Source organism: Lontra canadensis, unplaced genomic scaffold (genome assembly GCF_010015895.1).
Source record: "Lontra canadensis isolate GAN:19392208 unplaced genomic scaffold, GSC_riverotter_1.0 scaffold8, whole genome shotgun sequence".
Lineage (NCBI taxonomy): Eukaryota > Metazoa > Chordata > Mammalia > Carnivora > Mustelidae > Lontra > Lontra canadensis.
This window is the reverse complement of record NW_022631002.1, coordinates 16009512-16022240: the sequence shown is the minus strand read 5'-3', so window position 1 is coordinate 16022240 and position 12729 is coordinate 16009512. Positions and strand designations below refer to the sequence as shown.

Sequence of the window (12729 nt, the reverse complement as noted above, 5' to 3'; positions counted from 1 at the left end):
AATCTTTTCCCCTGTACGTGGCTGCCTCGGCGTAGCCTGGGGTTTACTGCTGCCTCTGGAGTGTTCTGTAAGCCTCTCGGTTTTGGAAGCCCGTCACCCTCCCTCCTGGGAGCATATATTGAGCAAAGAGTGATTCTACCCCTTGAAACATGAATGCCAGCCACGGCTGTTCTCCTTTCTCTTCTTCTAGAGGTGTATTGTGACCTCCTGCATTTTAGTCCATGGTAGGTGGTCAAGGCATTCTTCCCTCCATCTTGTTTTTTGCCATTTTAGATGTAAGGATGTCTCAGTGTTGGAGGAGGGTTTTGTATGAGAGGAAATCTGCACTCTTGCACATGTTCTCAGGATTGTGGGACCTGCCTGGAGCAGGGAGTGGATATGGAGTTTACTTACCAGCATTCACATGGTAAATTTTTACCTTCAGCTCTGGGCAAGATGCTAGAGAGGTGGAATGAGCAAGGTGCTGTCCTGGAATTTAGGATCTAGAGAGGAAACTGGGCAGACATTAAGTAGGTCAGTAAAAGATGCTAGTCCAGAGGTGACAGACGTGATGGAGGGAAGTATAAGATGCTCTGGGACTGTTTCACTGAGGACTTCATCTATCCCGAGGTGGGGGGTGTCAAGGGAAGGACTCCAGAGGATGCGAAGGGATGCCTAGGCCAACAGGAGAAAAGCATTCCAGGCTGAGGGAACACTTGGGAAGCTTTCAGGCAGGAATGGGCTTGGTGCTGTCAAATCATACAGAGATGGCCTTTGGTGCCATCCGGGCCTTGTGGGTGAGAGCTGCTCAAGATTATGACAAAAATTGGCAGGGAGGAGGCACTGAAACAGTACTGGCCAGTAGAAATATAATGTGAACCATGTATATAATTTAAAATTTTCTAGTAGTCACATTAAAAAAAGTAAAAACAAAAATAAGCGGGTGAAATTAATTTTAGTAGTCTATTTTATTTAGTCTAGTATACCCCAAGTGTTATTAATTTAATGTATAACCAGTATAAAGAAAGCTATTAGTGAGGGATTTCTGCATTCTTTTTTGTGTGCATGTCGTGCATTTGAAATCTGGCATGTTGTTATACCCTCCCAGCATGTCTCAGTGTGGATGGGTCTCATTTCTAGTGCTCTGGCCATGTGTGGCTTGGGGCTTCCACATTGGACAGTGCAGGCCTGGAGACTGTTACTTAAGGAAAAACTTGGGAGACTTTCCTCCTAAATTAGGTTGTTAGTATAGGACTGTTAGTACAGTTCTAGAAACTCCTCTCATGCCTCTTAAGGCTGCCCCACAGAGGCATAGTGCCATGCCCTAGAGAACCTGTAGTGTTTCTAATCAGCCGCGTAGCATTTCACTTCTAAACTGACAGCTGTTATAGGCCTGAAATGGTGGCCTTGCGGAGAGCCCAGAATCAGTGATAGGAAAATGAGACTGTTGCCTGGATGTGAGCTGTTTCCTTCCCCTTGCCAACAAAACAAAACAAAAAGAAACCCCTGCAACATTTCATCAAATGTTCAGGTCTCTACTTTACGCCAGTTACTCGGGAGCAGCTTCTGCCCGATTGTCCATTCCAGTCTCCCAGGTTCTCCCAGGGCAGGCGTTGTGGCTGCTGGAAGAGTGTTAGGATGAAGCCTTATTTATCTCACTCGAGTGTATTACTTTCCCTTTTCCTCCAGTCTTCCAGGATGCTCAGAGTATTTTTCTTAAAGGAGGAGACTTAGCTCTTGGCAGAGAGTGGTGAGTCAGGAGGGAGAGCAATAGTGCACCAGAGCATGGATGCTGTAATTAGATGGTAGCGTTTAGGGCCACTGTTAGGTACAGGGTGGAGATCTTCACCCCGGGCTTGGGGGATGCTGTTTATGATGCACAGGACAGCATGGCGCCCATTTCTGAGATTATGATCTCTGTGCCTTCCTTCCCACCCTCTTGCTTCTCCTCCCTTCTCTTAATTAGTGTTTACTTATACACACATTACATACATTTATTTCATAGAGGGGGGCATTACAGTCCAGGCTGAATTCACCTTGAACATGCCCCTTCCTCGATCCGAAAAGCCCCCTAAATGGATAGATTGCTTCTGTATATATTTTTGAAGCTTCATGGAACACATTAAGTGAAAAATCGAAGGTTATGACTTCTCGGATAAAGTCAGTTTTGGATGTGTAGTTTATCTATGTGTATTTGTGTTACTGCTGGCAAGTACAATGACTTCAAACAAAGTCAACAGCTATGAGTAATATCCTGGGGAAGGGATTTGGAATGTGTAGTTTTTATGGCGCAGGTGTCATCTTTGCATTTGCATATTATTTTAATTTTTTTTAAAGATTTATTTATTTTAGGGGCACCTGGGTGGCTCAGTGGGTTAAAGCCTCTGCCTTCGGCTCAGGTCATGATCCCAGGGTCCTGGGATCGAGCCCCGCGTCGGGCTTTCTGCTCAGTGGGAAGCCTGCTTCCTCCTCTCTCTCTCTGCCTGCCTCTCTGCCTACTTGTGATCTGTCTGTCAAATAAATAAAAATCTTTAAAAAAAAAAAAAAGATTTATTTATTTTAGAGAGAGCGTGAGTGGGAGGGACAGAGGCAGAGGGAGAGAGAATCTCAAGCAGACTCTGTATTGAGCATAGGGCCCAATGCAGAGCCCTATCTCCCAACCCTGAGATCATGACTGGAGCCAAAACCAAGAGTCAGATGCTCAACTGATTGCCACCCGGGTGCCCCATTTCAGTTTTTCATAATAAGCCTGCTGTTGTTATTTTTTATTTTTAAAGTTCATATTATTTATTGTGAAGGCAATATTTTATAGCATAAATAGGACATTTAAAAAAACTTTTTATTATGGAAAGTATCAAACATAAATTAATGTAGAGCAGTGTAATGAACCATCCCGTACTTGTTACCCACTTTTAAGAAGGATCAGCATGTGTCAGGTTGTCTTTCGCCTCCAGACCCAGCTTTTTTGGGGGAGTGTTTGAAAGCAAATCGTAGACATCCTGTCATTTCATGTGTAAATACTTCCATGTACATGTCTAACCTGATAGGCATTTCTATCTGATAGATTTCTGTCTAACTGATAGAAAAAAAAAATTTGTCCACTCTGCAGATAATGGAAATTTAAAAAATAAAACCTTGTTTTATAATCTTACTCTTCAAACACAACTTACTGTTTTTCTCTGATTCATTTCTTTGTCCCTTTACATATTTATTTTTATAGGATTTTAGTAATAGGGTACATTCTATAGCTTCATGTTCTTTTTTTCTTTTAACTTAATGTAGTGTGAATAATGTTTTATATTCTTATATACTCTTTGTAATCATTAATCCATACCTTCATTGTGGCATAGCATTTCACTTATCTGACATTCTAATTTTTAAAAAAGCAGTTGCTCACAAAGGAGATTTTTGCGTGTGTTTGTGCGGAATGATTACCACAAGTTTAGCTAATGTTTATCACCTCAAACAGATTCAGAAAGAAAAAAGAAAATGTGTTTTTCTCCTTGCGATGAGAATTTTTAGTTACTTTCTTGAATAGATCAGTGTTAACTGTAATCACCATGTTGTACATTACATCCTCAGTCTTTATAACTGGAAGTTTATAACTGCTTACTTTTTAAAAGCGGAATCTTAATGGTGAAAGTTCTCTTCTAGCTGGGCTCCTATGTTTTATATTTAAAGACCTTTGAAAAGGAGAGGTTTGTTCATTGAAAGCCTTCCCCTGCCATGTTTATAAACATGGCTTTGATCCTATGCCACCCGGGAGACGTGGTGTGTTGCTGAGTTTCCCTGAGGGCACAGAGAATGGATGAGCTGTTAAGGGGCTGTGGTATAGGAATCTAGGAATTACTTTCATGGGTGACAAGGACTTTCCTTCCCATCAGGGACAAGAAGCTCTAATGACAAGGCAGCAGTAACTCAGATGGGCTGATAGTTTATTCTGAAGACCTGACTTTCCCAGATCTGTATTTATTCCCCCTGAAAAATTTATTCCCCCTTGAAAAATTAAAAAATATGCTACAGCTTGACATTGAGATTTACCAAGATGAGGCCTTTTGTATCCTGTGTTAAAAGGACCTTCAGTCGGTTCAAGAGAGACTTTGTCTCTAATGTACCTTTCTCGATGGATGACTGTGACGAGGGGCCAGTTATGAAAAGTGTATGCCTGTGTTCCTTTTTTTTCTTGTAAGTGAAGAAAAAATGTCTGTTTCTGCATGGGCTTTGGCTTTTGACTTGAGTTCAGAGAAATAAGGATGATGATGATTAACAAAATCTGTCATGTACTAAAATGAGGATGCGCGTGCCTAGTTCCTCCTCCCTCTTTCCTCTGGTAGGAGAGGAGGTGTCCCTCTTCCTCTTTCTAAGGGTGGAGTCTCCATCCATGCTTTGGAGCGTGTTTCCTGCCTTCTTGGGAGTCCTTTCTGATTTTCCCGTTGCGCCTCTAACTATTCTCTGTTTTGCAAGGTCATCGTCATCTGTTTGTTAGCTGAGTTTCCTATCATTCCATCTTCTGTGATCACATTCTCGTCCGTACCTCCTCTTTATGCATAACCACCATGTGCAGGTGACCCATAGATTTGAATCTTCAGCCTAGATCTCTCCCATGAGCTCCATGCCCACATACCTGACTGTTTTCTTGCTGTCTTCTTGTGCATATGTCAGAAACACGTCCAAATCTGAACTCACTCTTTCCCAGGCATGACTCTTTTCCACTGTTCCATATTTCAGTTTGTAGATCCACCATTTATTTATTTAAAATAAGTTAGAAACTCAGGAGTCATCTTCAATTCCTCTACTGCTCTTGCCTGTTTACTTTGCTAATCTATTTTAAGGTTCTCTTGGGTTTTACCTTTACAAGTTTGCCCACCTCTTTCATCTCCACCTCTGTTGGCCTGGTCTTTTCTTTTACCCTCCTGTCTGCTCTGCCTGTATCTGTCCTTACTTCCCTCCAGTCTTTTCCACACTGCAGACAGAACGATTTTTGAAATCACAAAGCTGATCTTGTTACAGCTTGATTAAAAACCCTTAAGTACCACACTCCTCCTCTTAGGATAGAGAGAAACTTTTTAGCATGGCGGGCCCATAAGGCACTGTCATGTATGGCCACCATCTGGGTCATCTACCCCATTTGGATCACATTCCATTCCATCCCTACTCATCTGTGTTCAGTTTCTTGAGTGCGTTTGTGCCACAAGGCCTTTGCACATGGTATTTCCTCTGCCTCACTTGGTCTTCCTCTGTATTCTATCCTACCCTTCAACGTGCTCTATGCCTGTAACTTCAGAGCACAGTTGAGTTGTCAGTTCCTTAGGAAATTTTCCCTGATGCATTGATGAGACCAGCCATCCAGGGCTCATGAGACCATAGATGTCTTCCATGAAGTCTATTAATACAGTTGCAGTTTTACATGCTTTGTGAGATTATTTAGTTCCTTTTCTCTCAAGTGACTTGTGAGTTTCCTCAATGCAGAGACTTAGTCTATTTTCATTCTGCATTATAACCCAGCCTCTCACCTAGTGTCAGACGGATAGTGGAGGCCCAGAAAATGCTTCTTGAATGAATGAATAAGAACAAAAGAGAGAATATGAAAGTTTACAACCTGGCTTTATAAAATGAAGCTATTTTCATTTTGAGTGGAGTTAATGCAACCCCATAGACCAAAACTTTGATTTAGGGACCATTGAGGGACTCTCAGTAGCACAATACAGAAGAGGCCTCAAGACCCCAGTAGACTCGTATTTGCACCTTGTGTTCTACGAAGAGCCTGCCAAATTGTCAGTGATGGGGGCTGAGGGGAGATGGGGTGAAGCCAAGTCAACACTGGTACCCCAACAAGAATTCCAATGTTTATAATCTGATGGTGGCTTGCTAGAAAAGACTTTCTCTTGTTAGGCTCTGGGTAAGTTTGGAAGCCAAAGAGACATCGTAACAGTAAATCCTGGAAGCCTCTGGCTTCCTTTACTGCAAAGGGAATGTGAAAGAGTGTTCTCTTTAAACCTGGGGTACACTCCAGCCTGTGTGTGTCTGAGTTACAGGGAGCCGGGGAATGGAAAGGAGACTATTTACTCTCTGCCCTTCTGGAATTTCCTCTGGTTCTGTTCCTCTGTGCACCAGTGTTTCACAGCTCTGTGTAGAATGAACACTGACCTGTTAATGAATGCCCTGCTTATTTTCACTTTCTTTTGATGGGCCTATGGGACTGAGGGCAGAGGGAGGCAGGAAGAAGGTTTGTTTGTTCCACTGAGCAGCTCCGTTAAGGCCAGATCAATCACATCTTCGTTGGGCTTCCGAGACACTTGACCCGACAGTACTTAGTCTCCCTTAAAAGTACCCTATGTTTGTGTCCAATTTTATTTTTCTCACATTTCCTGGTAAATCTTTACATTTGTATTCTGGGTGAGGAAGAAAAAGAAAAAAATAAGATCTTTCTTTTTTTTTAAAGTAGGCTCCACACCCAGCATGGAGCCCAACATGGTGCTTGATCTCACAACGCTGGGATCAAGACCTGAGCTGAAATCAGGAGTTGGATATTTAATGGGCTGAGCTACCCAGGCACCCCAAGATCTTTCCTTTTAAAAGATAGGTGTGTACATGCATATACATTGTCGTGCTGTGTGAGCGGGAAGGGCAGTGATGATAGAAGATTCTAAAGTTGAACATTCTTTCTCACACACCACAGTGAAGCTGTCTAGGCAGGAGTTCTGGATTTCATAACTGAATCCCATTACCAGTGGCACAGTTTGGCAGTTCTGGTTTACCTCATTTTCTCTTTTGTTGGAATAAGGAAGGCAACTTCCATGCTCTATTTATCTATACTTATTAATACCATATGCAAAAAACACGTTAAAAAGTCCAAGTCAAGAAAGGGAAAATAACTCTTAGAAAAATATTACTCATCTTTATTGCACGTAACCGCTCTTCCCAATAGGAAATGATTAACGTGAAGCCACTTGTAAATCTGAGGCTTTGAAGTAAGGAAAAATGAGAGTAGGAGTTCCTCCCGAAGCAGCTTGATTGTAGATCCCCTACCTTTTTGTGTTTCAGATTGTATATATAATCTCGAATTCTTATTTTTAGTTGATTCGAGTCACTGTTTGTGCCTTAAGTATGCTGGCTTGGGGGGAAAAAAAAAGCTATTATAGAAAATGTCATGCATTCATGAAAGTGGAAAGAAGAGTCCATGAGTGTCTGTCACGCAGCTCCACAGCCATCGACAATGGCCATTCCTGTTTCATCTTTCTTCTTACTCCACCCCTTACTGGGTTAGGGTTTTTTTTTTCCCCCCATTTAATTTATTTTTGGTGAGTGAGAGAGCATGTGCCTGCAAGCTGGGGCGGGGCAGAGGTAGAAGGAGAGAGAATCTCAAGCAGACCCGGCTCCCCCCTCCCCCTCCAGACCAGAGCCCTTGGTGGAGGTCAATCTCATCACCCTGAGATCATGAGGTGAGCAGAAATCAAGAGTCTGTTCTTTTTTTTAAAATATTTTATTTATTTATTTGACAGGGAGAGATCACAAGTAGGCAGAGAGAGATGGGGGAGAAGCAGGCTCCCTGCTGAGCAGAGAGCCCGATGCGGGACTCGATCCTAGGACCCTGAGATCATGACCTGGGCTGAAGGCAGAGGCTTAACCCACTGAGCCACCCAGGCACCCTCAAGAGTCTGTTCTTAATGGACTGAGCCACCCAGGTGTCTCCTCGGTCATTTTTCCTTAAAGCCCAGGTGTATTTCATTCACAGATATTTTAGTAGGGAGCTCTAAAAGAGAAGGGCTCCCATAACCATAAAACCAATTTCATACCTAAAAAGCATAATGGTAGTTATTTAAGTATTATCAACTAGCCCAGTTTTACATCTCCTAGTTGTCTTGAAGTTTCTAATATCCGTTTGTTCGCTTTGTTTGAATCAGGATCCGAATGGCGCTGATATGTCTCTTCAGTCTCTTTTAACTGATACGTTCTCCTTCTTTTTGTCCACACCAGTTCAGTGTTGCAAAAACTGGACAGCTTGTCCTGTACTTTCCCACCTTTTGGATTTTGCTGTTGTTCCTCTGTCCCTCCGTGTCTCCTGTAAACTCAAAGTTAGATCAAGAGACTTGATCTGATCGGGTTCTGTTTTCCTTTTTGACGAGGTGGCGTGTGCCTCTATTTGGAAGCACCTGGATGTTTGCTGGTCTCTCTTGGTATGCCAGTGTTTGAAGGGTTCTCCTGGCATGGTCCTTGACATTTTCCAGATTCTTTCCGTAGGTTCTGATAGTCAGCTCTACTGCTGTCTTGACCTTCATGATGTAGCATTATAAGGCCTGGCTAACCAGACAGTATGTAGAACAGAAGGGCACAATCCCGTAACCAAAGTACCGTTTGTTGACTGCTGAAGTTAGCATGAGCTCAGGCCTTTGGCTTTCTCAGAGAACGGAAGCCTCTTGCCAGCGGGATATTTTCATTATATATGTTCCATCTGCTTATAAATGAATCAGACTTCCTCGAGCCATGCTCTAAGTTGGCCCTTTCTCCAGCACCTGCCTGTCCTTTGCCCCAAGACTCCGAGAGACTGGTGGGCCCATGTGCTTGGGGAATCATGGGTCTTTTCTAACACACGTGAGGGAGGAAGCCAAGGTAGAGTCTTCCTTAAGCACTGTGTTCCTGGAAGACCTTGCCATTGTCCTGGCCCAAGCCACCAGCTGCTCCACCTGGAATATCGCACTGACTTCCTCCCAGGTCTGTCTGCCTCAGCCCTTGCTCCTTCCGCAGCCCGAGGGATTCCACTAAGCACCACTCATGGCCCTTCTTTGCTCACAGCCCCCCAGTGGCTCCCAGTCTCATGCAGAGGAAATGCAGAGACCTTGCGGGAGCTTCAAAGGCTTTTCTTGTGGGCTCTGGGGACCTATCTCTTGCCCTCATCTGCTCATGTCGTCCCTCATCTACTCCAGCCATGCCAGCCTCCCTGCCATTCCTCAGACATGCTAGGCCTGCTCCTGTGTGGGGCCTCTGTGCTTCCTTTTCTCTCTGACGAATATTCTCAAATATTCTTCCTCCAGACACCTACCCAGCTTCCCCTGGCTCCTCCTCCTTTCAGTCTCTGCTCAGTTGTCACCTCCCCAGCGAGCCTTTCTTACAACGGCAAATCCTCCTGCCATCTCTAGCACTCACCCTCTTCTTTCCTCTGTGCATTGGTTTCTCCTGCCCTTGCCACCATCTGACAGATGATGCAGTTGTCTTTAAAAAAATTGCTAATTGTCTGTTTTCCCCAACTAAAACAGAAACACCCAGGCACACAATTTTTTTCCGTTTGGTTGCTGTTAAATCTCAGTGACCCGGGGCACCTGGGTGGCTCAATCGGTTAAGTGGCTGCCTTCAGCTCAGGTCATGATCCCAGGGTCCTGGGATCGAGTCCCGCATCAGGCTCCCTGCTCAGCAGGGAGTCTGCTTCTCCCTCTCCCTCTGCCTGCTGCTCTGCATACTTGTACTCTCTCTCTGTCAAATAAATAAATAAAATCTTAAAAAAAAAAGTCTCAGTGACTCAACTAGTAGGTGCTCTCTACACACACGTGGACGGCATGACCACTGGTGGGGTGGGGATGACGAAGCCGAGAGTGACTGGTGCGCTTCCTGGGCACAGTCTCATTCTGGTTTATGGCAGTTGACTTACCATGCCCCTTTTTTCAGCGACTTCTTGGTGTTTGAGCAGTGCCTCAAAAGGCAGTAGGAAGACCTGCTGCAAGAGAAAGGCCCTTTGTAGAGTCGTCCGTGTGGCTGTAGTGAAACCCGAGGGCCCCAGAGGCGAAGTGGCTAAGGCTGCTATTTATAACTCAGCTTCCAGTGTATGTTTTCCAGCCACACTTACTCCTTTCAGCCTCCCCTGTACGCTCAAGTCTGTCACTCAATTAGCTAATGGTTTCTGTAGTCCCATTATCCATTGTAGGGCTCCCCTGGCTCAGGTATTTTTTTCAAAGAGAATAATGGGGTGTTCTGTTCTCAGAGGTTTAATTTTTTAATAGCCTTGCCAAATAAAAAAAACCCCTTTTTCAACTTTGTATTATGAAATTTTCGAACAGACAAGAGAATGGAAAGAAGAATCCAATGTACACCCAGATGCCCTCCACCTTGACCCCACACTTGTTACCATTTTGTTGCATTTGTTTTATCTGTATGTGTGAGTCCTGTGGGCATGTGCATTCCCCCCCCCCGCCCCCCGCCCCGAACCAGTTGAAGGTAAATTGCACCTATCGTGACACTTCCTTCCCCAGAACTGCAGATTATTCTCCTTGAATTGATCCAGACTTTTCCATAGTTCTTAAAGGATTGTGTCTGTATCTTAGATTTGGGGCTGGCTTTTTTGGTTGGGGGAGTTTGTTTCTCGAAAGTACTTAAAAGAGAGACTTTTTTATGTATATGCTGCCTCGTGATGGAAAACCAGTGAGATAGCTTATAATAATAGAGTAGCAATTAAGAGATAGAGTAGAGCAGGTGGTTTCATGGGTGGTGGGTGGGGAGGGAGGTTGGAATATAAGGTGCTCTCCTAGCCTGGCTCTGTAAGGTGTGGGAAGGCATGGAACAACCACGTGCCCTTTGGAAATCCTCATAAATGTTGTTCTCTCAGTCATTACCGAATGACCCTGAACTGGAGGTTTTAGCTCCTGAGCAGTAACTGGGTGGAAGCTGTTCCGTGTGGCCAGTCTTGGTGGTGAGGTTTGGGGGGTGGGGTGCAGCAGTTTCCAGACCATGGAGGGCTTGGGGCTTCTGCCTCGTGTCAGTTTTTTCTGTTTCTTCTGTAGTTTCCCAACTCTTCTTGCTCGCCCACAGGACTTCACTGCCTGGTGTTCTAGGGGCCAGGTGACAGCAAGGTGCCTTCTTACTCCTTACAGAGCCATTTGTCGACTGCTTTCTCCTCAGGGACTAACCCAGGGCCATGTGACTGTTGTGGGGCTCACTTACCTTTGTTGAACTTCTGTTGCTTAAACATTTTTCCTTATTTCTAAGTGAAACATCTTCAGAAGTGAAAATTAAAAACAATATTTTAAAAATACAGATAATCTGAGAAGAAGCCCCTTTAATTCTTCACCTAGAGACGACTCCTGATGACATTTCCTAAGGGTCTCCTGACCTGTTTCTCTTCTTTTTTGCCACCATTCTTTATGTGGGTAGGGGGATGCTGCTTCTCACTGCTTCCTCTATACGCCATCAATATCTCTGGACTTTTATCACAGTCCTGCAAGTATAACCAAACAAATCAGTCACATTGAAATTATAAAGATACAACATGTTTAGAAAAACAAGAGTCCAGCCTTTCCCCGCAGTCTAATACAACAGTGATGACAATGAGACCTATTCCTTCCCATTCCTCTTTCCATGCCACAAGACAAATTTGAAGTGACAGAAAAATATTGCCGGGGTGCCAGAGTAGGTTAAATGAGGGCAGAGAACTTACAGAATCTTAACTTGGGGTGCATTTGGTTTAGTCCATCCCTGTTGCTTTTCGTGTTCAACAGTGGAGAACACGCAGTTGACCCTGAACCTGCAGACGGAGAACAAAGGCGGTGTTGTCTCGGGTGGTGAGCTGACAATTTTCCTGGACGGGCCAACTGTTGATCTGGGAAGTGTGCCTAATGGCAGCGCCGTGACAGACGGTGAGTGCCGCCCTGCTCCCCGGGGCTGTGCCGGGATGGGGTGGGGCAGGGCTGGGGTGGGGGGTGCCCGGGGCTTGGTTCTCACCAGGTACCTGCCTTTGGGTCCCACTCAGCCCTGGTCTGTAGCTAGTCCTGAATCCTCCTAACAATCTTAGCATGATCAAAACTGTGACATGGTTTTTTAAGGGCAGCTTTCTGATAAAGGACCAAAATAAATGTCAAGTGTGTTGTTGTTTTGCTTTGAGGGCAGAGAAAATATTTTTTCATCCCACATGGGCTCTGGAACATAAAGTGTCTTTATTAAATGTTACTTGGGCCCATTTTTTCCTCCCAGTACAGTTACACTTCCTGGGGGATCTTGGAGGTGACTTATATGACGGTATTGGTTGGGAAAGGGGACTGTGTGTCTTAGAGATTCACACTAGCAAAATACAGGCAGAAGCAGGGAAATTAGAGTATCTCCCACTCTGTCCTGAGTGAGGGCAGTTTGTTTCTTTTGATCTAGTCTGAAATTAATCAGCTTTGGATCTAGCAGGAAATTATTTCATGAAGTCTGAGGTCTGAGATGGGTTGGGTTTCTCCACAATTTTTCTCGTTAAATGTGAGGTAACTATAGCACTTTCCAAGCCCTAAACAGCCTTTCTGGAGCTTCAAGGGAATGAAATTTGAATTCTATTTTAAGGGCATTTGGGTAGAATCTCAGTGATTGGATGGGCCTTGACTGGAGAATCCTCCCTGGATGGAGTGATGCTTCGGGTACTGTAGGTGCATGGAGGAAACATGCATTATTAACTCATTCTGCACGTATTTCTATAATTGAGCACCTGGTATGTACTAAATCTTGGACCAGGTGCTAGCCAGATGGCAGGGGAAAATTCATATGGTCTCTACTCCTAGGAGCTCATGATTTACTTGGTGGGTGCAGGGATGTTAGACATGAAACAGGTAAACGAAGAAATAATTATGTAATTGTAATCATGACAAAAGCAATGAAGTAAAAGTACCAGGTGATATGAGATTCTCATACTTTAGGGGGATCTCACTTAAATTGGGGGCCAGGAAAGATTTCTTTGAGGAAGCTGAGACCCACTGGAGTTGAAGAGTTTAGACAGGCCAAGATGGAGGTATG

General features: G+C 44.3%; 1 protein-coding gene across 2 annotated transcripts in view; it reads left to right on the top strand.

The window, feature by feature from the left end:
* WWP2 (WW domain containing E3 ubiquitin protein ligase 2) overlaps nt 1–12729 on the top strand; it is a 151955-nt gene that overhangs the window by 60823 nt on the left and 78403 nt on the right. For both annotated transcript variants that reach the window (XM_032854054.1, XM_032854055.1), the window contains one exon: nt 11463–11600. In XM_032854054.1, the coding sequence (XP_032709945.1) occupies nt 11463–11600 (138 nt within the window). The remainder of the gene's footprint in view (nt 1–11462; nt 11601–12729) is intronic.